Source organism: Mycteria americana, chromosome Z (genome assembly GCF_035582795.1).
Source record: "Mycteria americana isolate JAX WOST 10 ecotype Jacksonville Zoo and Gardens chromosome Z, USCA_MyAme_1.0, whole genome shotgun sequence".
NCBI classification, from domain to species: Eukaryota; Metazoa; Chordata; class Aves; order Ciconiiformes; family Ciconiidae; genus Mycteria; species Mycteria americana.
Window position 1 is genome coordinate 23,893,915 of NC_134396.1, and position 24,795 is coordinate 23,918,709.

At 37.7% G+C, this 24,795-nt stretch overlaps 1 protein-coding gene across 3 annotated transcripts in view; it reads right to left on the reverse strand.

Moving 5' to 3' along the window:
- Positions 1 to 24,795, reverse strand: part of PLGRKT (plasminogen receptor with a C-terminal lysine) — a 30,225-nt gene that overhangs the window by 5,211 nt on the left and 219 nt on the right. For 2 of the 3 annotated variants that reach the window (XM_075526231.1, XM_075526230.1), the window contains exons 2-4: positions 24,454 to 24,540; positions 3,431 to 3,561; positions 2,336 to 2,445 (exon numbers count right to left, since the gene is read on the reverse strand). In XM_075526231.1, coding sequence (XP_075382346.1) covers positions 2,336 to 2,445; positions 3,431 to 3,561; positions 24,454 to 24,534 — 322 coding nt within the window. In that variant the 5' untranslated portion in view covers positions 24,535 to 24,540. Of the gene's footprint in view, positions 1 to 829; positions 953 to 2,335; positions 2,446 to 3,430; positions 3,562 to 24,453; positions 24,541 to 24,795 lie in introns of all 3 variants that reach the window. The other variant, XR_012778901.1, reaches the window with a different exon arrangement.

The window sequence follows — 24,795 nt, forward strand, 5'->3', positions numbered from 1 at the left end:
TTATCCTATGCTGTGAGAAGGATCTGTAGACCCAAATCTCTCATGTCTTTTTACAAGGCTAAACAAACTAAGCACTTTGTTTTCTCCCACAAGGCAGCTTGGTATTCCCTGATAATTTTAACTCTTCAGTAATTCTAGATTCCTCATACAGAAGTGATCCAAATTATGTATAAAATTTCCAAGGAAGGTATTACTGTTTTCCTCCATCAATACCTTCCTATCTGTACTCTCTCTGTGTACTAAGGTTGTGGAGTATCCATCCCTGGAGACAGTCAGAAGCCATCTGGACATTTCCTGGGCAATTGGCTCTAGGTGATCCTGCGTGAGCAGGGGGGTTGGACCAGACAACCTCCAGAGGTCCCTTCCCACCTCAACCATTCTGTGACCCTAGGAAACCTCGATGTTTCTAGACTTCACTTGACTCTCATAGTTTCATCACACTACTGGATTATACTCATTCTGTGATCACCTAATACATTCAGGTTTTTCCCTTTTTCTATCATTTCCAGCTGGTAAGCTCTGATGGTAGAAATCCCTATTAGTCTCTAGCTTCTTGCTGACCTTTTTATCAAATTGAATCCTATTTTATTATCTCAGTTCTTCAGGTCATCAGTTCTTCTTGTACTACAGTTTATTTCTTCTCTGTTGATGACACCAATCAAGTTTGTCATCCACAGATTTGATTGGTATAAGCTACTCATAATTTCAAATACAAAACACAAGCAGATCCAGACCAAATCTGGAGGAATATTGCTAATAACCCTGCTAAAGCCTAGCCTTCCTATTTAAGCACAAACCTTTGACATCTTCTCTTTACTCCAATGCTTACCTGTCTACTAATTTCCATGTGCTTCATCATGCTAACTTAATCTTCATGTGATACCACGCTAAATGCTTTCATGAGTTTATAGCAGATCTACCACATTTCTTTTGGAAAAGAGGAATGATTTTCCTGGAAAAGACAGAGTTAGTTTGGCATATTTCATTTTATCTTCTTGTCCATTTGGCTCCATAGCTTCTTTTCTCCAAAACTTTTTCACAAGCCTTGCATACTGCTGAAGTTGCCCTAGTGGATCTGAAGTTATGAAGATGACTTTTCCTATTTGGAAAGCAATAGGATACCACATTGCCCCTCTCCAACCTATACAGGACCACATGGTCCTCAGTAAACACATTACATACTCTTGCCATGGGGTTTGCATTATGATAGGCTCACTCCTTCAAAATTCTGGAATGAAAATGACCTCATTTAAAAAAAAAAATTAACAAATCCCAAATTTCAAGTGTTCCTTCTGCATTGTATGTACTAATCTCCTTTTCAACACTCTGATTTCCAAGAGCCACTCATTTTTTCTCTCAGTGCTTAGCTGCCTCTTCATATTAAAATCCAAATAAATGTATTTAGTGGGGTTTAGGAAATGTTCACAGATACACATTGCTGCATCACCTAAAAATATTGGCACCTGTATGCAGCAGGAAATATCTCAGAGTTTGCCTAATTAATCTATCATTATTTTCAATAAAGTACACAGAGTTAGGAAACCTAGCTCTTAGATCTGGAGGCTAAGACCAAGAGCTGAAACAGATTTTTATTTTATTTCAGTATGTTTGTGCCAGTAGCAGACAGGAAAATCAAGCTTGTTAACTAAGATGATTTGTGAAGGCAACAAGCCATGGCCCAATGCTGTCTTCACTTACAGTGAACACTCTCTTAGCATGTCTCCTTCACTAGGAATCAGAGCTAACATAAATGCACCTCTGTAATCCTCAACACCCATCACTTAATCAGATCTGCCACTGGCAACTATGAGGCAAGACCCCACTTTCTGGGACTCAACTTTCTTTTTTCCATCTTAGCAGGGCACTCTGGCAAGATGATCAGCTGATAACTGTGTTTGGTCATGAAGGTGTAAGGGCATGATTCCTGTCTGTATCCCTTTATCTGCTCTTATCATCCCTACCCCTTGCCAAAACAGCAGCATCGGAGTGGAATGTGGAAGGAAAGCACTAGATCTGTCATTTCTCCCAAATATGCAATGCTTACTTTAGCTGTATTTATAGCCTTAGAATTCACATTTTTTGAAACAAGAGAGGAGAAATTAACAAACAGTCTTAACTGGAAGGAAAGGCTGTAAAAGTAGAGTGAGTGCTCTTGACTGGAAAAGTATCTGATTGTAACAGAGAAGAAAAGAAATGAAAGAGTAAGATTTTTGTCCAGAAAAAAAGAGAAAAATCTATTGCAAGTTTTCTCCCAGCCATTCTAAAAAGATAAGAGGCTATCTGAAATATTAAGCTTGGTTCTATGTATGAAACAGACAGACTTATATATACATACCTTTTATCCTTTGCAACAGTGTCCCATAGCCCATATCATACTGATAGGCAAATATAAAGCTTAAGGGAACTATTGGCAGTAAAACTCCTGGGTTCTTCTTTTTTATTGCTCTGTTTAAAAAAAAAAAAAAGAGGAAAAAATAAGATTATTTAGGACATTCAGCACATGACTGCTGTTAGTTTAGGTTGGCCTTGACTGTCTAGGAGTTGTGTATCCTTCTACACTCTCTTATCAAAGAAGAACAAGTCTTAATATCCTCAGAAGCATTTGTCTTCTGGTTGCCTTCTTGCTCAACTGTCAACCCAAGGGTATTAAAAACAATGCTTCAAGTGAGTTTCGGATATATCTAACAAAAATAGGATTACCTAACTTATGTAGCATGCATGCGCACATGCATATATCCATCCAGCCACATGCAACGTAGCAATCAAGATATTATATTCAGTTCCAAATGCATTTGAGTCCACAGAGAACGCATAATGCACAAGGTGCATTTAATATGTACTACATACACAAACCCACCAATATTTCCCACATTTCCTCTAATCATGTTATAGCACAAGAAAAACATGTTACCAAACAAAAGTCCTATAAGGCAAGTTCTTCCCCATGCAATACAGCTTTATTAGCCACAGTTTTTTCCCCTTGGGTTAGTTTCCTGATTCAAATTTTAAGTTAACAGATTTCAGAATATGTCCACTTGTTCACTGACATATCAAAAAACCCAGATGGTGGAGGATTTGTTGCTCATTAATAGTTCATTAAATCACAATACAGACAAGAAAATAGCATGGCTTTTAAACAATCCCTCCGGTTCCACACACAACTTTTATTCTACACTGAACTTTTGGTACCTCAGCTGCATCATTTTATTGTCAGCTCACATGTCTCTGCTTTTATATAAGTTTGCAGTACACATATAACCAAAACACATCTGGAAGCATACAGAAATCAGAGTCACTTCATCATCTGATCAACCTCTGAGCAGTTACTGGATAAAAATAACTACCTGTTATAATGCAAAAGGAAGATCCTGCATCATAGAAATATAAATGTAATATATTTATATTTTCTGTTAGGAAATGAACTTCATACCCAGCTGTTAAACCTACAGCAGCAAGCCCAAAAAACGTCCCAAAATATTTGAGAAATTCCCGTGTCCAAGCAATCTGCATGGCTGTTTGTCTCTCTCTCATCTGGTTCTGCATCAGTAGTTGCCTTTCCAGCTAAAGAAGGGAGAGAGTTAAACAAAATTAAGTCATCCATTTATTTTAAAGACTGAGTCAATCTCTCATTGGTCTATAAACCCAAAACACTAACTGAGAAGGTTTCTTTTTTGTTCTTTTACTTCAGTCATCCATAGCTTTTGATTGAGAATGGTCTTCTTCAGTAATAACTCAGAATAGTTTACACCAAGAAAGCATTTAAGTCAATTAGCAAATGCTTTAATACAGAATCTTTCTAATGCTGCTTCTCAAGGTCAAGAAAACCAAAATACCAGTGTTAGGTTTTGAGAGCTCCCCAAGTCCCGGCAGCACTCCCTAGGTTAAGATTCTCTGACCTTTGCATTTCCATGGTGATCCAAAGGGTCCCATCTACCTGCTTTCCAATTTATTCTGCTTGATTTAATTTAGCTGATAGTATCTTTCAAGTCAATCTTGACACCTCTTTGCCCTTTGAGGATTTCTCTTCTTTGTGATGCATCATAAAGCTAGTAACTCTTTTGAAACACCATAGTTTACAAATATAGAAAAAACACTGTGAAGATATCAGATCAGATCTTTTGAAGATAATTGGAATACATATCAGAAGTCCATGAGAAAATACTTCTGTAACTAAAATTAAAAACAATAATGCAAAAAGTACAATCTAGACAGTATATTCACACATCAAAGTAGAACTTTCTATGGTGCGTAAGAATAAAAAAAGCAGACTTTTTTTTAAAATTACATGCCCCATCTAAACATACTGGTACATTTCCATTAAATAAAAGTAAATTTAGTATTTCTTAAAAGTTCCTCTCTACTGTACAGAACATCAAAAAGAACAATGGTCTTTCCTCCTTAGAGTGATGCAAAAAATAAGAATTGTGCCAAAAATAAGCAGTCCGAAACCAGAGTACAGAAGTCAGTTAACACAAGAAGTCATCTGCTTCTTCCCATTAATGTTTGTAACTCATTTTTTTTGGAAAAAACAGAATACCTGAGTTGGTATGTCTAGCCTAGCTAACCGAGTTGCACAAAAAGTCCAATAAGGTACAGGAAACAGAACAACAGCTGCCTAAAAAAGTGTATTCTAGAAAAGAAAGAACAAAGAGAGAATTCAGAAAGTTCTCTTCTCATGCATCTATAAAAGTAATTAAATCTGTTATTTTCTCCTACTTTCTAATTCAAAAATAATTTAAAGGATTTGTAATTACTTAAGATTTCCACCCATTTATTCATCTCCATTACTATTGATTTAGACTGAACAGAACAATTTCTGTTAAATTGTTACTAATTATTTCTTCAGACTATGTTGATCTTGCTATCTTATTTACAAGCTCATTCAGTACCTAGATAGGTAAAATTAATTTTTTAGACAGCATAATAAAAAAAGGACAGATCTAATTACATAAAATTGTACACAGTAGGAAAAACAACATTCACTGTTGTCTCACAATACTGTTTCATCTGTTTCTCTTTCCTCAAGACTTACATTGCAATTGTTGTTCTCACTAAAAATATCAACAGGCTCTACTTTCCTGATATCCATAATTTTCAGATTGCTTTTTTCAGAAGAAGTAATTATATAATGGCTGGCAAACCACTTAATAAAATAGCAAAATAATTAGATTTTATTTTGTCACCTATGAGACACTTGGAAATTCTAAAGTAAACAAGCACACTGCCTGCTAATTAGCCCCATTGTGGTCCCCAATATCCTAAGCCTGGTAAATTGCTGAGGGTTGACGTGACAAGATAAAATAATGACATGTAATATCAATTTAATGACCTCTATTTTCCCCTTCAATTTGATTACGTCTGTAGTTTGCACACATGTGAAAAGTATTAAGGGATCCTTTGTTTGCCTGTCAGCACAGACAAGGAGCCTACGCTTCCAAGATGCACAGTATTACCCTAAATGAGCTTCAATTTGAAGAAGTACATGGGGAGGAAGTGGGACAAGGATAGGCTGATGAAATACAGGTTTTGCTAAAAGGAAACTTAATGGAAAAGAAGAAAAACAGACAGTTTAATATGCACAGAGCGTAGAAAGAAATAAGCATGCAATAAAAAGAAAGCTGTAAATTTAAATCTACAAGAGTAAACTAAAGGATCCTAACATGATTTCTTTAAAAACAAACAAAGTCAGTCAACAAAAAACCCCCTCACACAAGTTATACTTTGATATCTCTTTAAAACCCAAGTACTGAAAGAAAAAGATAATTCCTAAGTCACAGACACTAAGGTCAAACAAACGCCTTTCTGTAGGAGCCTGTCATATCAAATTTCAGAAGCCCAAGGATACTTTCATATATATCTACAAGTAATTTATATAAATAACTTGGTATAAATGAAAACAACTTGTTCTGTATATTATACACAGCAGCCAGATAACATAAAACAATTTTTCATATTATTTTCTAACCAGAAGCATCTTTTTTTTTTTCCCCACTTAAAAAAACCAACCCTCGACTTTCTACATGGTACCCCATCCAAAAATAAGGCGGGGGGACGGGACGACTACTGCATAGAAAAATGCTCATAATTCCTTTCCTTTGAGCAAACTTCCTCAATGTGGATGTAAAATCTTACCTCAATGAAACACAATACTGTATTTAAATTAAATTCTTAAAAAAAGATGTGTTGGAGGCAAGCTTTAGACTGATGAATCTTAGAAATAAGTGTTTTATGTGTACATGGGGAAATGTGGCATAACCAAGAAGAACAGGTTTCAGAGGAATCTTAATGCACAGAAGGTAGTGAAAAGTAGATCTAGTGACATTTAGCTAAATTAAAAATTTAATTCTTGCTGAAGTTGCATGAAGTTGCAATATTACTGAAGTTGCATGATGTTACAATGAACAGTTTACTATACAAGATCTATTTTGTCCATAAACTTACAATGTAGCATCAAGAAAACACTGAGATGTTTTTAGGGATACTAAGTAATCTACAGTACCGCTGCAGAGGTTTGTTTTTAAATCAGTTTTTATTAGTTGTAAGTTATATGGAGAAAATCTAGTAACAACACACAAACATCACTAAATGCACTCCAAAATCTCTCTGAACCTATGCAGTCTTATGCCAAACCCAGGAATACATCTCCCAAACACCAGAAATGCCCTTTGTTCTGTCCTCCTTTATTCTGAAAAAAAATCTTCATTCTTGCTTTCCATTTCCAAGATCAGTTTTGTCACTTGGCATAGTTTCATCTTGCCAAAACAAAAGACTATCGTCCTGTAGCTGTAGGACTGCAACAGGAATCTGTATAACAAAAAGATTTAGTCAAAGTGTTCCAGGGCAATTGCGCACTGACTTCACCGGATCTCAAGCTTTCCTTAAGGAAAAGGAAAGGGAAAACTGAGGAACAATTATGGCCAAAGATGTCCCAGAACACACTGTTTCATTGCACAACTTAAACTTACTGGAATAATTGTTGAAAAAACAGATTAGAGCATGCCTGAGCTCTTTTCGGAGAGCACTGTAGCCACTGCGTTGCTGAATGACGTGGGTCAATGCTGCCATCATGTTCCATGTGTGGGCTCCAGCAATGCATGTTCAGCACAACAGGGAACACCCCTCTGGCAGACTCTGACAGAGGAGACATAAGGCAGGGCACCCACCTACCCTGTGTCATCAAAGATTGCTTTAACATGCCCAAACCCGACATCTGATCAGCTAAATAGGTTTATGAGCAATGTTTGACTCTAGAAGAGTATATGCATTTAAATTCATTTTGGATGCTCTAAGTTGCAAAATTAAGCACCTGCGTGGGCACTTCAGCAACTCCTACGTACCTCAATCTTTCAAGATTTCCAAGAATGCAGAAGCAATATCCTTGTGCTTACCCATTTAACATGCCAATCTGAACTGAACATCTTGAGCTCTGACAGTTTTGAATGACCAGGACAGCCTAATAAGCTGACTTTACACTGGCAAACAACTATTGGTAGATCATAAGGTGAAACTATTACATTAAGATTACATTAACCTTAAGCAGGTCAGGACTTGAAAGCAGATCTATGTAGGGAAAGACTCAGGAGTTCACCACAAAAGATGATTCCAAATTAGAGGAAAGAGAAAACCAAATAATATTTGACTGCAGTTCAAATCAATATCCCATTTTCAGCTGTTAATTTCTTAGTAATTGTGTCTTATTTTCCTCCACATGTGTTCTATTGAAAATGCCAGCCACACTGGGGTAGTGAAAGGGTGGAGAAGACTTTTGACCTATTAACATGCAGATTTTATTACAAAGGCCAGTCCTACTCCCTTAGGACTTATTTTGCAATGACATTTAAGATGACTTCTTTTCCCATTATGGCAGATCTGAAGGAATAATTAAGAACAGTACATATTCATTTTACTGCAAACCATAGCTTCACACATAGAACTTTATAGGTTATAAGATAAAAAAATGTGTATCATTCAAACTTAGGAGAGGTGTGCTGTAGCTTATTTGGAATAATCTCACTGGTGGGAGAAGATTATTGAAGAAACAAGCCACAGGTGCACATCATACACATCAGGTGAACAACAGTTCACTGTCCAACTGCCATGTCTTAGGGAATAAAATCTATTTCATTTTAAATACATAAGCCTCCCATCTATATAGCCATAAAAACTTCAGTAGGGACTATTTACATGACTATGCTTGCATAAAAACTATAGGTAAAGGGTCTCAGGTGCAGATTTACCATGGGAGGAAGGGAGACATTGTAGTTTTCCCAGCCAGCTTGCTGTGCATGGCACAAGAGAGCTGAAGCTGTGATGTGGACACATGGGTACACATCCAAGCATGCTTTTCTATTACTGTTAAGAAATCACATCGTACAACAATCAGACCATGTTTTAGAGATACATATACAAGTACAGTTAATATCATAATCTAAAAAAGACCTACATAAATTTCTGCGAGTTTAATTCCACAATGAACAGATTTTCTTAAATGACAGTAGCAACTTCTTTACTGGTAATAAATATCTATCATGTAATTTTAAAATTTAAGTTTAGTATTTCAAAATAAAATGGGTACTAGTAGCAAGTAATATTTTATATTTTATAACAATCTCAGGAGGACCCAATTAGAAATAACTTTCCCATTTTTCTTTAAATACAGCTAGTAGTTTCTCAACACTGTGTGAGAAACTGTAAGGGCTGATTAGCATTTGAAGTCTGCCACATACCAACTGTTATAGTAAAAGGAAATCAATCTGACAAAATGAAACATGACAGATGAAGAGAAGTGAGGCAGAGAGGGAAAAGGTCAGTTACTGTGAAACTGATAATGCTAATAAACTAGGCAGTGGTAACCATCCTTATCATTTCTATTGATTATTCTTCAGACTGTCACAATGATGTCAAACCATAGACAAGAGCATTTATACCATCATTTCATTGATTAAAATCCAGTGGGAGAAAATTCTCATCTGAAATAATTTAATCAACTTTGACAACTTGCAAAAAAATAAACAGTCCTCTCTAGACTACAAGCCACATCAGCACTGGTAGATAGATTGGAAATTTCTGATACTTTAGACTCTTAGCTTGTTCTCTCTCTTTCTTTCTGCCTTTCTGTTTCATGTTCAGATGCTGTAGGAAGGAACAGATGCTACTTTGGTTTTGTATTAAGGTGATGCACAATGCAAAACAAATGGGATGCAAGGTGGTGTACAAAGGCTCAACAGAAATGGAAAGCAGAGCCAGTGCAAAATGCTCTCTCTGCTGTCCATGTGTATTAAATACAATTTCTTTGATGTATTTTGTGCAGGTCAGGATGTATCTGGAGAGAGGAAGACATAGTAACCACCCCTGGATAAAGCCTCTGTTTGCAACCTGACATATTTAATGGCTCTCCTGGCAGATACGCTGTTTTCCCCAAGCCCCCTAAAATAGTGAGCAGGACAAGCACTTGGCTTGAGCATGGTCATGGCAGTAAACCTATTTAGAGAACTGTATTTCATGTCACCGACGTGAAGACATAATTATGCTGACAGCCTGGTAAACAGACATTCAGACAGAAAAGGAATTAATCTATCTTAGAAGGAATTATCAACCAGATAAATATACACCATCTCTGCTTAAGTTCTGAAACTACCTAAATTTAAGAAAAGAGAAACACGAAGAAACTGTTGGAATATCCTTACACTCATGTTAAAAGAACCTCCAGTTTTGTCACAGGCCAATCTCTTGCACATCTGTTATAGGCCACAGCTATTGTGCCTATAATAGGTGGTTATTTTCACTTACAGTTTTTCAATGATCAGAGACTCTGAAAGTGTTCTTTAAATAACTAGTAACTTCTAACCTCCGAGAACTCAGAGGCACAATGAAAATAAGGCTTTATTTTTCAAACATGTGACAGTCACACATACAAAAATCTGCAAATCACTTACAAAACACATATAAAAGTTGGTGTACAGGTAGCATAGCTAAGTAACTGCACAAACTCCTTGCAGTACCAATGCACCTGGCATTCCATAAGCAGATGAAAGATTAAAGGCTTATGTGACTCGTCCTAGGTGTCACCCTTCCTAATCAATGTGCAAAACCAGAAGCTGCTGCAAATGGTTGTTCAGCAAAAATAAATGGAAAAATAGAATAGTGATACCTATGTTTACACCTCCATTGTAAGCCACCAGAGTGCAATACAGAGATGACAACTTGTAATAATTATGCAGTGCCTGCTTGGTTCTATGACCAGCATGCACACAGAATTGCCAGGAAATGGACCTCTAGATCAAACAGTTAAAATAAATCAGACTTAAATGTTTTATCCTACCGCTTCAAAGCTTGTTTGCAAATATTTTTCACATCAAGTACACAGAGCAATTAGCACTGCAAGAAACTACACTCCCTAAAAAGAAAACTCAATTTTTAAAGCTTCCAAGTGCAAAGACACATTACAAAATATTTACAAGCTAAGAGCTACCATAAAAAGAAAGGGATCACACAATATTAGCCACAAGCCAGAATGTAAACTGCACTGAAAAAAAATCCTTTATATCCCTGTTGTTGTCAAAAAGTTATTGGAATTACATGCCACATAAAAAGAAAATAACATTTTAAGCTGTGCAAAGGAGAGGCTCAACCCAATGGACCGTGGTACGAAAGTAAGATTTCTTGGCAGTAACCTAGCATTTCCATGCTTCTGCTGTGTGGCCTTTGAGCAACAAACATGTAACAGAGTGAAGAAGGGTGTCCTTCACCTGCATTTAATAATCTTATCTACAGAGTAAGCAAAATTTTAAGGTACTGTTATCAGTGTTTAGAATTCTCAAGAGTTTTATACAAGCTCTATAAAGACGAACCAAAGTCATTGGATAGCCAGTTATGTAAAATGCTGTAGGAATAGTAAGAGATCAAGCAGTGTAAGACAAAGAGTTAACATTACAATACCAAGTAATTTCGGAATCTGACTAATAACTGAGTAAGTAAGAACTATTCAATTTGTTATTTCCATCCCCCAATCCCCCAATCGCTCCTTGTATGCCTCATAAACCTGTTTTTTAAAAAAGAAATAAAGACTCAGAGCATCGAATCAAAAATGAAAACCAGAAGAAATGGCTGTAAGATGATACTGCAGTATGAAAGGGCATTATAATACCAACAAAACCTGCAAATATGATGTTTCTTCCTACCCATCTGAGATTCTGACTTGCAAAATTACTGTGGCTCTCTTTACACGGTTTTTGTTATGGAATTAAAATACATATAAGATCGCTTTACTTATCCATTGTACCCCCTGGGCTCTCATGAGTTCTGCTCAATACAGGGCTCCTCCTCTGCCGCCCCCCCCCCCCCCCCTTTTTTTTTAAACTTAGCATTCAAGAAATAATATTTCACAGAAAAATAAGTAAATGGCCAGATTCAACTTCAGTGGACTTAACAGCAGAAGACTAAAATGGTAGGTTTGCTCTACTAAGAGGGAAGGAACTATAGAAAATTCATAGCATTAAAGGAGGCAGGTTCAGAAGGCATTTTTTCTTTGAAGTCAGTTAAATCCCCCCAACAAACTAAGCCTACACGTGTAAGGGTTAGCTGCAGGTGCACCTCCAAGCAAGTCAAAAGTTTTACCTAAGCAAGCTGCATCCCCAACGATATGTACTAGTTATTCAGATATTCCCCAGCAAAAAGACTGGTAGAATTGATTCCACCGAACAGATTTAATTAACATTTGTCTCATTACTGGTGGAGCAATCAGTCTGTTTTGCATCTTTTGCTGGTAGTGCTTGCGTATTAGAAACAGCTATTAAAATCTGGTCTTTGTAAACCATTGCATTTATTTCTTCACAGTGATCAGGCAGAGCATACAGTCTCCCAGCTAATACCAACCAAACCAGCTTTTTTCCTGCGAGATGGATTGTTCTAATCTTCCTCAATACAGATATCATTCATCTTGTTCTGTTCCATTTGATGCATGCAAACTAATAAGGATATAGAATTGTTACCAGAGAGCATTTATTTCCTGAATTAAACCCAGATCACCTAAGGGGCAAAACAATTTTCCTAATGCTTCAAGACAAATGCATTAGAGGTGCCATAAGCGCTACTACTATCTTGTCAATAGAAAACAAATCTAGCTATTTCCCACCCCAAAGGGAAAAGGATGGTAGTAGTCAGGATAGGGAAAGCTTGCTTACATTTTACTTCACACGGAAGAAAGGGAACAATTGTTTTCATTGTACTAGAACTTAAAAAAAAATCCTTTTGACTAATTCTCTGAAAACTTTAGAGAGGAAAAGGTTAGGGACTTACAAAACCCTTCAGAAAATTACTCAGCGTCAAAGACATTAGGAAAAATTAAATTTTTCAGGTATCATCACAGAGGTGGCTGATCTTTTACTAACAAAGATAAGTTGGCAAATCTGTAGACAGAAAGAATGTCATCACACAAAGTATTATTAGGCACAGGAAGGACTCCATAGAAGCAGCCTATGCATAAGCATGTGTCAGTTCTCTTTCTTTTTTGATCAATGAAAGTGATAAAGCACGAAAAGAAGTTTTATTGTTCAGAAACTCATTGACATTTTAACATTAGCCATTCTTCTTCCTGCCAAGAGTCAAAACATAGCACACGTATGCCTTTCAACAGCCACCTCATTTTATGATCAACTGGTAAATCATCAATAGTATGTTGATTGAGTAACGGGTTAATTGAATTAAGAAAAAACCCAACAGAATCCCACAACACTATTTGCAAATATACTTCATCTTCAAATAAAATGGAGAGCATCTCCTCCTGCCCCTTACTCATACTTTCTTATATGCTCTTTTCCATTCCTACTTTTAGCTCCTTACTCAAAAAGCATCCTAGGATAAGGAGAGGAACATGTAAAAGATACAGGTCCCTATCAAGAACAAAATGATAGGCTTATTAAGTCAATTTGTCTTACCTGTCTAAGATGGAATACTCTCAGTCTACTACATATTGAACAGACATTAATATTTTCCCTTTTCAAACGTTTTGTTTTCTTCTTCTCTGGTTTTCGTTAACATTTTGCATTTGTCTTTAAGTTGAATTACTAAAACAGAATGTGGCCCAATGTCTAGTTTGTCATAAAACTCTTACTGACCTATCTTGTAAGAGCATCTTTAAATTTTAAATACATTTTTAATTTAACTGAAATAAAAATTATGCATCTAAAATCTTCACCTCAAATACAAATTCTTTCCCAGTTTAAAACTAACTGGGGAGAGAAGGGCAGAGTCAGATTTTCTTCATCTCTCCCTCACAAAATTCTCAGTATCTGCAGTAGAAAAGGAAGTTCAGCAAAGTTTTATGTATTAATATACCTTAAGGACAGTAGAATCCACTATTCAATTCAAATCTCACAAAAACAATAACTTAAGGAAGGTGTACATATTTGTATAAAAAACATTTATCTTCTTAACTTTGCAGGTACAAATACTGCTTGTACTTTATCTATGCTAAAGGAGTAATCTCATTTTTCACTTGAACAAATATTTAAAATGCTTCAGCTGTCTCTTTCACTATATCCTGTCACATACGTTACCACAGAAACTTCTGTTTCTTAAAAAGTAAGAACTTCAAAAACCACGAGGAGGATGACTAGATTATCAGATACTTCCCAATAAGAAACAAAACTCCTCTTGAAAGGTTTAAACTTATTTCTTACTGGGCATATATATAAACCTTATGATTGTTGTGTACATTTTCAAAAAGGCATTGAGATGAAAACCAAACAGCAATTACAAACAGCTGTATAACTGAAGTTACAACATCTTGTAATCTTTGGTAGATAAAAATCTCACTGGTAACACGATATAATACAGTAACATTCACACAGAAAACAGTGTTAAGTCCTGGAAAACAGGTATTTCCTGTATTAAAAAAAAAAAAAAAAAAAAAATCACATTTACTTATGTGTTTGAGCCAGTTAGAAATTGTAAGGTTGGAAAAGAGATGTTGCTAAGGAAGAGACAGTATTAAGTGCAAGATAGATCTAGAAGAAAGAGTCATTACGTGCTAGCCAGCCCTCAGTTAACTGGACCTGCATTCTGTTCAGGTATTTCAGCTTCTGTGTTTGCATAGTCATGAGGATAAGACTAGAAAGCATATTCAGAGGTTCTTTAAAGTTAGCCTGAAAGCAGGGAGCTGAAACAGAAATTTATTTATCCCAGTCAAGACCACTAGTGACAGATTTCACTGCCTTTCTCAGTAACACATATAATGACAGTTAAACACTCAAAGTCTCCTAATATTTATCCCAATTCTTGCTTGCCTGCGTTTGCAATGGAAAAGACTCAATACGTCTAGAAGGATGTATGAGAAAAATGAGTAGATTAAAAAACCACCATGAACACACACAAACTTAAAATTCATAACAGATGTGTTTATAGCATCAGACAAATACACTTTTTTCATCCTTTCCTCATACGTTCGAATGCCTTTATTATTCTTACTACCATCCTCTGAACTTTTCACAGCTTGTCTGCTCATTAAAAGAAGTATCAAAATCTTTTTCCCAGCAAAGTCATCAGTAGTGCAAATTGAGTAATTTTATCCCCTGGTTAATAAATCCACAATTACATTTGTTTTTTACAAGAATCTGTGCTGTTGACTTGGCTTATGTATCAGTATATAAATATATATTGATACAATATATATAAATATATATTGATATATACTGATAAATATATATATATATAAAATACTCCAGTATTTATGCACAAGTATATAAAACCTAGGTCTTTTTTAAGCTCCTGAAGTCTAATCACTTACACTCGGTTAATCTATTTAACTCTTCCTTCTAGGATATGATGCTCTGGACTGGTACTTATTCTATTACCTATTATACCATTGCCTATTATTTCAGGCATTTTCCAATTCATCAAGACAATCAGAATACTAAACCAGTCCTCCAATCTAAAATTTTACACAAACAACATTTCATTGAATTATGGCCGGATTTTATTTTGAGAAACTGCTGAGTATCTCGATATAAATTAAAATGTTCTGGTCCTTTACCATCACTTATAATAGGTTTGACTATTTTTGACTATTATTATTACTTTAATTCAGAAAAAAATCCAGTATAATTTGGTCATAAGACATGGTCTATTAAGAAGCTTGCTACAGGCTACTTCTATACTTTCATTTCAGATTTAAGGACAAATTGTTGAATATGAAGAGAAACTGCCTCATTCCTTTCATTTATTGCCATTCAATGCAAACCTCTTAAGGCAATACAACCCTGGCAGGAAAGTAATGCAATCATGCTATGTTTTGCCTCTAACCAAGTGCTGACAGTGTAGATGAAAGAAAAAATATGATATTAAGTTGCATTTATCTATGCTTTCACTGAGTTTTTGATAGTTTTTCCAAATACAAATACTTTTGTCACACAACTTTTATAACATCAAATTACAGTCTAACGAAATTAATGTTTACACATTAACATTATGATGAAATAATGTTCCAAAGCATATTCTTATGAGACTGAGAGCATTAGAGCCATTTGCAGACATGGAAAACACTCAACAGCAGTTTCACTTCAAGCTGAATCATGAATGCATGTTCCATAGCTTGTACATACAGTGTAAAATGCATACATCTTTCTCCACAGGCAAGAGCTGAAGAACAGATGAAAGCACAGAACAATTAAGAGTAATTTTCAGAAGTAGAAATCTTGTGATTTATAATTTGAATGAACTAAGTTAGTTATTGCCATAGGTACAGAATCTGCAAGAGTCAAATATGTTTTTGGCATGTCTGTGCTGTGTCCAAAAGAATATTTCACGTACAGAAGAAACTGCTATATTCTTTTTCATCTTTAAGAAGTCAGACTATGCATTATTGCACTGGAGGATGAGTTTGCCTAGCAATGTTTTATACTATCTGCCCAGCTATTCAACTTAACAATTTTCACTAACTGGGGAAAAATGCCTCTAGTTCTTATTTCCTTTATTATTCTCTATCACTGTCAAAGCTTCAAAAGGAGCTGTTCAAACAAAGCAGGAAAAAAAAACCACAACCCACCACCATGAAGGGGGAAAAAAAAAAAGAGAAAGGAGCATAAATGTATCCAATTAGGTACAGAACTGTACAGAAGCTTCAATACCACAGGCTGGCCCTCATTAGAATAGAATAATGCAGTCTTCCCACGGCTCAAAATGAACCTGCATGATGTTGGGGATCCCAAAAGAGGGAAAAGATTTGAAAAACAAGGAGAGGCTGGCATGGATTTTCAGAAAAGAAGGTGTAATTGCACTGCATTGTCAGAACAGAAAAATCAACCCCTTATTTTCCAGCTTTAGTTGATATTGGCATTTTTTTCACCAAGGAGTATGGAACCTTTCCCATGCCCACACAGGGAGCAAGTCTATAAACTCCCAAAGACTAACTGCTGTGAAAGCAGATCTATGGCTGTTTCCTGGCTATCCAATATTACCTGGGGAGAAGAATGCACTTTACAGTCTGACATAATAAAACAGGGAGAGAGGAGGGATGGCAGGAGAAGGGGAGTGAGACTATCCAGAGATTCATATTGCAGATGGGAGGTCATAATCAAACATTTTTATTATGGGTAAATACAAGATTTGTCAGAAGTATATTATTTTCCTAGCCTGTTTATTTTCTCAAAGGTAATGTGGCTCCCAGCAAAGATTAATTCGGAGGATTACCTCTGACTCCTGAATGCAATTATGCTTTCCCACGGAGAAGATTATCCTTTTGTCTGATAAGGAATTCTCTTGCTGGGAAAAAAAACCCCAAAACTCAGCTGAACAAAACTCCAAATCACTCTGAACTGCTATCCCAAAACAACAACAACAAAAAAACCTGTTAGCCACAGAAATGATGATACACCCTCAGCACTAACTAGTCTCTTTTCTTTCCAGCACCTTCAGTGATTTTTGGCTCCTCCTGTATTACTTTCTCCTAAAACTTACATTTTTCAAGAATTCCACACCTCCAGTCTTCCACTCTTATCAGTCTGATCTGCCCCTGAAAGTCTGGCAGAGCCAACTTGCTATAATCTTAAAGCAAGACTTTTGTAACCAGTTTTGCTTAAATAATGGCTATAGCTTTTTACTGGAATTGCTGATTTTGACTAATTTATGTACGTGCTACTGCTGGATATGTAATATTAAGCAATACTAAGGAAACTTACCTGTGAATACAGCAGTATATATTATAAAACTTTTAAAATATACAGGAGGTTGTACAATTATTTTTCAAGTAAATTATTCCCACAGACAATCAGATTTTTGCTTAGTTTTTGCAATCTGACATGCACGGCACACTGAGGCTTTAATTCTGAATTCCCATCCTTGTGATGTTACTTCTGTATCGGTATCCCTTACACATACCTAAAGTCTAGCTAACAACTGTCAGTTAAAAGTTAGACCAGCTCACAGCTTGTTTCAACAGACAGCTGCTATGCATGTGGTGCTCAACAGGAGTGCAGACATCAGGCAGTAACTCATCACAACTCTCAGTCTGGGAAGAAGCAGATGTGAGGAAATCCTGCCTCATAGGATCCACAAAATACAGTGGGCCACAGTCTGTGCCTGCTTCCATGGTGGTCAGAGCATGATAGAATAACTCTGGTTGGATGGGACCTCAGCAGGTCCTGCTCAGAACAGGGTCAGCTATGTGATCAAACCAGGTTGCTGAGGGCTTTATCCAGTCAGGCCTTGAAACCTCCAAGGATGGAGGTTGCACAGCTTCACTGGGCCTCTGCTGGGCTGTCCTTGTGGAGGAAAAGGTTTCTACTTATATTCAGTCTGAACTGCTCCCCCCATACTGTTTCAATGTACACCTACTATCTCTCAACCTCCTGCACTCCACCCATGTCAACACTCTGGCTCTGCTTTCTTGATAACATCCTCACAGTTGCTGAGGGGCTGCTGTTGGATCCTGCACCCCAGAAGGCTGAGTAAGTCCAGCTTACCTCTCTAGGCTGAATAAGTCCAGCTTACTTGGCCTTCTCTCAAGAACTGCTCCAGACCTTGACCATCTTGATGGTCTGCTGCTAAACTTGCTCCTTTTCATCTACATTTTTCTTGTATCGGAGGAAGAGAAGGAGGGCAAAAACTGGATGCAGTATTTAACGCATTTAACAAAGCACTGAACAGAAGGCAACAGTCCTTTCCTCAACCTTCTGGCAGCACTACTGCTTATAAAGCCCTTGTTGTTGGTCCTTTTCACCCACTTTGCTGCCAGGGCATACTGCCAGCTTATGCTCTGGTCGCTGTCTTCTGCTGTCCCCTCCATCTCCACAGAGCTGCTCACCAGTTGTCAGCCCCCAGCCTGTATTGTTGCCAGGGGCTCTGTCTTGCCAGGGACACTAGCAGGAGGTTGTCCTTAAACATGTCAGCTTTCCTGAACTCCTTTATCCTCCAGGGCTGCCTCCTATGGCATCTCACCTACCAGTTCCCTGAATAAGACAAAATCTGCTTTCCCAGTGTCCAGGGTCTGCACTGTGCTACCTGCCTTCCTCAGTCCTCTCAGGATCCTGATCTTGCCACCACAACCAAGACTGCCTTTGATATTACATCCCCAAATCAGTTCTTCCCTATTTGTGAGTAACAAATCCCACTGCACATGAGCCTTGGATGGCCCACCCTGTACCTACCTGTATCAAACAGTTATCCCTCACATTTTCCAGAAATGTACTCAATTGCTTATGTCCTGCTTTATGGCCCTTCCAGCAGATGTTAGAGAGACTGAAATCTCATGAGAACCAGAGTCAGTAATCCAGAGGCTTTCTTCAGTTGTTTAAAAGGTTCATGTACTTCGTCACCCTGATCAGTGGTCTGCAGCAGACTCCCACCACAGTGTCATGTTTTGTGGCCTCTACTCTGACCTTAGCCCACAAGCTACTCCTTCACATCATGGGCAGCCCTTCTCCTTGTCTTCCCTACCTGTCTTTCCTGAAGAGCTTGTATCTGTCCATTACAGATTTCCAGTTGCATGAGCTGTCCTACCATGTCTCAGTTACTCCCATGATGTTGCAGTTTTGTGACCAGAAACAGCTCTTGTTCTTCCTACTTGTTTCTCAGGCTGTGTACCTGCGTTACTTGTGCATGTAAAGGCCTCCAAACTCTGCAGAAGAGTTTCTGCTGAAGAAACTCCAGCACGTTGTCACACATAAAAGCTTCTGCAAGGACCAAATATGTTCTAGACTTGTTTACTTAAGATCTGCTGTGACAGCAAAATGCTCCTATTGTGCTGCTATACTAGGAAGAATTTTTTAGGACGGAGGAATGTGATGTATTGTTTTGTTTGGAGAAACACAGAGGTTTCTCATTTTCTGTTTTTTGGTTTGGTGGGTTTTTTTTTTTTTTAAACAGAGTAAAAATGCTCTGTGATAGTTTAGAGAATTCCTTGTGCTCTAAATTATTGGAGAAAGAAGTTCATTGTTTAGAACCTGATCAGTATCACATTTAGCAATTCAACAAAGCTAGGATTTAATCTTTTCCACATGACAAACTCCAGCTACACAATTCTTGCTTTTTGAGCTGACCTGCCCTCATTTACTTCACTTCACTAGGCAGTCCCCTATACAACAGATTTTTCTCTTCCATTCTCCGACCAAAATCATTGCTCTCTTTCTCCTCATTGCTTTTTTGTACACTTTTCCCACAACAGTATCTAGGTGAAAACTTCAATAGCTAGACAACGTCAAGAGAATGCTTAATCCCTTAGGTATGATTATTATACATAAAGATATCACAAACAAATCAGTCAGATACTGCCTTCCCATTTTGGTCATCTCATGTTAAAAAAAAAAAAAAGAGTTCTATAACAAAACTACAAACTAGTCATCAATTCAGATCTCAGTATTAATGACATTGCAAGCTAATATATGAGAGAGTAAAAAGACTAGCGATTAAAGGACTTGGTGTACTACCAATTCTTTGTGGAGTTCCAATGAAAAACTTATTTTTGTTAAGTAAGAAAACACCTTATACATTGAGATATAATTGAAAACAGTTACCAAGGATTTCAAATGCTAGAAGGATTAAAATTTTTTAATTTCATAGACTAGAAACCACTGTTTACTATGCAGTATTATTCTCACACACATAACGATATCTTCATGTCATTCAACTCTCATAATATCACTAGAAAAATACCCCCAAAAAACACTTATAAAACAAAATCTCAGCCTCCTCCTCTGAACGGTTAGCTTTCGTGTAGTTCAATGAGTACTTACAGCCTACATACAGGAAACCTGGGAATTTACTTGGTTTCCCCTGTGTAGAGTTTCCCAAGCAAAGCAAGGCAAAGCAACTTTAGAGCCAAAAGTGGTATTGCCTCTATAAAAATAACAGCAGGGCATAAACTAAAATCTAACTGGTGGGGGCAAGGAGGGAGTGGCATAGTACTGAGCTGGTGGGGTTTCATTCAAAACAAAAGAAAGCACTTTTGATTCCTCTACATGCATGAAAAAGCTTAGCAAAAATTTCACAGGAGAGCTTAGGCTTTTTTGTGTCTTTACCCTAAAGTAAAAATCTTTAAGTTGCACTTACAATATCTTTTACACATCAGGACAGAAATATTCTCCTGTAGTGCAAAGTTAATTTAGTAAGCTTTGCTCTATGTAGTCCTAGAATTGAATTCATTAACAGTAAGAAATTCAAGTGTTAATCTGTACTGTGCCATGACCTTCTACCATGATTTTGCTTCTTACTGCTCTAAATAACACTACATATAGAGTATACAAGGTTGTTCTAACTTTTTTTAATTATTTGAAGACAATGTACTTACATGATGCACTAATCACACTTAAGCCTGTCTCATCACAATAAAGTCTTTAGCAAGCTTCAGAGTATGTGAATTCAGCCAATTTCCTATAAAGAGACCCACCTGTTCATCAAGGAATGTCACTGTGTGGAAAAATCAAATAAAAAAGGTTATATATGAAGTGTTCTAATCCATACTGAGGAATGAATGATCAGCCACAAATATTGCTGCATTCTTAGTTGTCATTTTCAAAATGTGTATCTTTTTCCAGGTTGCCTTGTACATCTGAAAGGGCTTTCTTAGTAAATGGTTATTGAAATAGCTTTTTCGAGGTGTACATTTGGGTTGTTGAAAAAAATGGCAAGGAATAAAAGTCTAACCAGAACAGAAAGTACAGAACATAGCACTTCAACAAAAGAAATACATGACATCCTTGCTTTTAATTGTGTTAAGAGCACCCACATAGCTCATGAAAATAAATAATCTACTATAAATGCTTGGAGACCTGGAACCTCCTCTCTTACCCATTCAGCCATGCTAAAAGCACTTAGCAAGGCCATATGCTAGGCCTGAGCTGTAGATCTGATATATTAAGTGTTTGGAAAGAATTTTGCAAGTTACATTTCAAGGAGCCCTCTCATGATAAAAATGAAGCCTCAACAAACTTCTACCATAAACAGTCTCCACTTGATACAGACTGGTATTTCATTCTGGAGCCATACCAAGACAATATAAACAACTGGCAAGTCCTTCAACATCAAGGCAAACTGACAGCTGAGTTTTTATTATCTTCCAAAAAGCATTAAGATACAATTTACAAGGCCACAATCCCTTCTTTTCAGAGTTATCCCAAGAAGAGTATAAAGAAAAAAAAAATGCACACAACTTTACAACATCTTTTAACATTCTCTTATTCTGAAGTAGTCAAGCTGGTTTGGGTGTCCAGCACACATCAGAGCCACTCTAAAACTGACCGAGCTTTAGCATGCACTAAGGCTTGGGATTTGGAGGGGCCTTTATCAATTTCTGTCATGTTACTTGCCTTCCTATTTTTGCAACAGTCTCCTTCCAACCTACAATCCTCCACAGCAGGTAAGTCAAGGACTGAACAGCTCTGTATCTTCTCTCCATTCAGAGGAGAGCATATACCTAATTTTTTTTTCTTAAAAAAAAAAAAAAAAAGAAAAAAGTGTTCTGGAGACTGATAGCACAAAAAACCTGTTCCAAACAATTTACAGTAACTTTATGACTCCTCCTCATCTATAAGGAACAGGAGAAGCCTTCACAGATTCTGACTGTTACCAACATCTGCTGTGTTTTGCTCCAGGTCAACCCAAAGACTTACTAGTTCATTTCTGAGCAGTGTTACACCATCACTGCTAGTAGGGAGGGCATTCTAGGAGAAACAGTTTTGATGACTTCTTAATCGACACCAATTGACTTTGAGTAACAATAGTACCCTATTCCCTCAACACTGTAATCATGGGACACTCCAAAGTACATTCAGAAGCTATGAAAAGCTCCAAGAGGTTTTGATTCCACATGTTGTTTTGGGATAGATTTACATTTTTAAAAAATTAATGTTTTTGAATCTCTCTTAGCAAATACATCATATTGCTTGAAGTGGAAGCTTCTATTTTATTAATAAATGTGGTGGTTTTCAGAGGAAGATGGGAGAACTGATAGCATCCAAATCCCAGTATTTCACCGTAAGAGAGTATCTAACGCTTTAAGTTAAGCTATTTCATACTGGTCCTAGCATGACCTAACCTCTCCAGGTATTTCTAGTTACAATTTCTGTCTAAAAGCAAATAAATCAGGCTACACTATTTTCCAAAAATAGCCTGAAAGTAGTTTGCCTAACACTAGACTCCAGACACATCATAGGTTTTACTCAGATACGGAAAAGACAACTGGCAGTCTTTTCCTCTTCCCTACACCCTCCCTCAGCTCAGAGCAGAGCTATTTTCCTCCATCCCCTTATGACACAAAATTTAGTCCTCCTCTTGCCCCCACTGCATCTTTTGTACCTGACATTAACTACCCACTTTATGCATTTTTAAAAGATGCAGGTTTTCTAACAAGGCTGGTATGTCTGCAAACATAGTACAAATCAGATATGATCACGCATTTGTAGTGTTAGAAAGAAATTTACTATGTTGACTATTACTATTGTCAAAAAGGAGAAATATAACACAGGGAGAGTTTCTAAAGAGCAACTTGCAAAAATTTTGTATGCAATCTTGAAAAGGCTTTTTTGTAACTGTCCTCAAAGGATTTTATTTTTTATGTTAGCCTGAGCATTTGGGCTAGAACTAGAGTTGTTAGACATCTGGGGTCAAGAGGCCAAAGACTGTTTGCCATACAAAACCTGCAGCACCCTACAAATGCTAGCCTGAATTCAAGCTCTTTCCTCAAGTCTGCCTTTCACTCTGCACAGCAGAGAAGCGTATCATGAAGCAAGCCTCCACTTTAATTTCAACATCATTCTCTCAAACTGAAAGCCTTCATGTCATTTGGATTTCCAAAAACTCTGGGGGTGGGAGGAGCCCCTCTGTTTAGGGAAAAAAATAAATTGTTTGTACACAAAACTTGTGGTTGCATCTGAGAAACATATAAACCACCACAGACAGAAAATTATGTTTACAAACCTTGTCAAAAGTTGATTTTCTTTGAACAGTTAAGAGCTATCCAGTATTTTATTATATCATCTTTCCTTATGCTTTTTCCTTCCTAGCCACGTTTCCAGGGTCACCTCCAGAGTTCAGTTTACATGTGATCCTACAAAATCTATCTGCACGCTGCTTTGAAAACTAGAATATGCCATCTACTGGCAACTTAATAAATTGGAAGTTCATCCATCACTACTTTAAACATTTTCAATTTACCTGTATTTAATTTAAACGCAAAACTAAAGGGACAAACTCCAGCTAAGTCCTTCAGATTGTGTTCTAGCATTTAGTATATAAACAAGTTACAGATCATAAGATACCTAACAACAGATCAGAAAGCTACAACTAGTGCTACACCGTAAGTTCTGTTCAGCACAACTTTCCGAACCTTAGTCCAACTGGTTTTCCTTCTCTTTCCCTGCTGCTATTTTATTATATTATGAGAGGGAATAAACTATGCCCCTATGCCCTATTTAGCCTGAGATTTCTAGAACAATGAACAGCTGTGTAGTGCCTTCCTAGTAACGTGGAATAACTGCAGTTACCTAACTGAACCTAAAGAAAGAGTTGTTTTACAGATTTTGTGTAGTGGAAGGGTTGAAACATTTAACTCATGTATTTTAAGAGAACAGTATCCACGTTTTAGTAACCATGCTGCTACTGATTCACTTTAATATATACAAGTTGCTTAACACTGAAGTAGCCCAGCTGTGCTTCAAGGAACTGTTCAAGGTAAGTTTCCAAAACTGTATTTTTAGGGTCTGGCTACCATAAGGACAGTTTCCACTTCTACAACTTGTTAACACAAACTTCTGAGGAAGTTGTTAGATCCAGAGAATAGGTGCTTTACACATCTGAACTCGCCGTGTTAGACGACCACACGGGGACTGGCGGAGCGTGTAAATGGAGCACCTTTTAACCCCGGGAGGAGAGCAAACCTCAGCAGAGGAAGCCGCAAGCACAGCTCTCTGCAGACAGCGGGCCGTGGGTGACCTTCCTCCACACCGCCGCCGGCGTATGCGTTACCTGAAGCCGTGAGTTCATGAGCATAAACTCCTGCTGAGCCTTCAGGCTGTCGTTCATGGACTTCGAGAAGACGAACCCCATCGTGCCCTGGAGCGCAGAAGAGACGAGGCAGGTGAAGCCGGCGCGGCGGGAAACACGGGTGGCTCTCCGCGACCTCGCCCGCCGCCGGGAGGAGCCTGCCCCGCGGCGGGGGGGGTGGGCAGGCCGCGGGGCTGCGCGGCGGGCAGGTCGGACGGCCCCGCGGGCGACCGACCGCTCCCGCGGGCCCTCGGCGCCCGCCTCGGCTGCGCGGGCCGCCCCTTCGCACCCGGCGGGCCTGCGCCACCCGCGACCGCCTCCCTG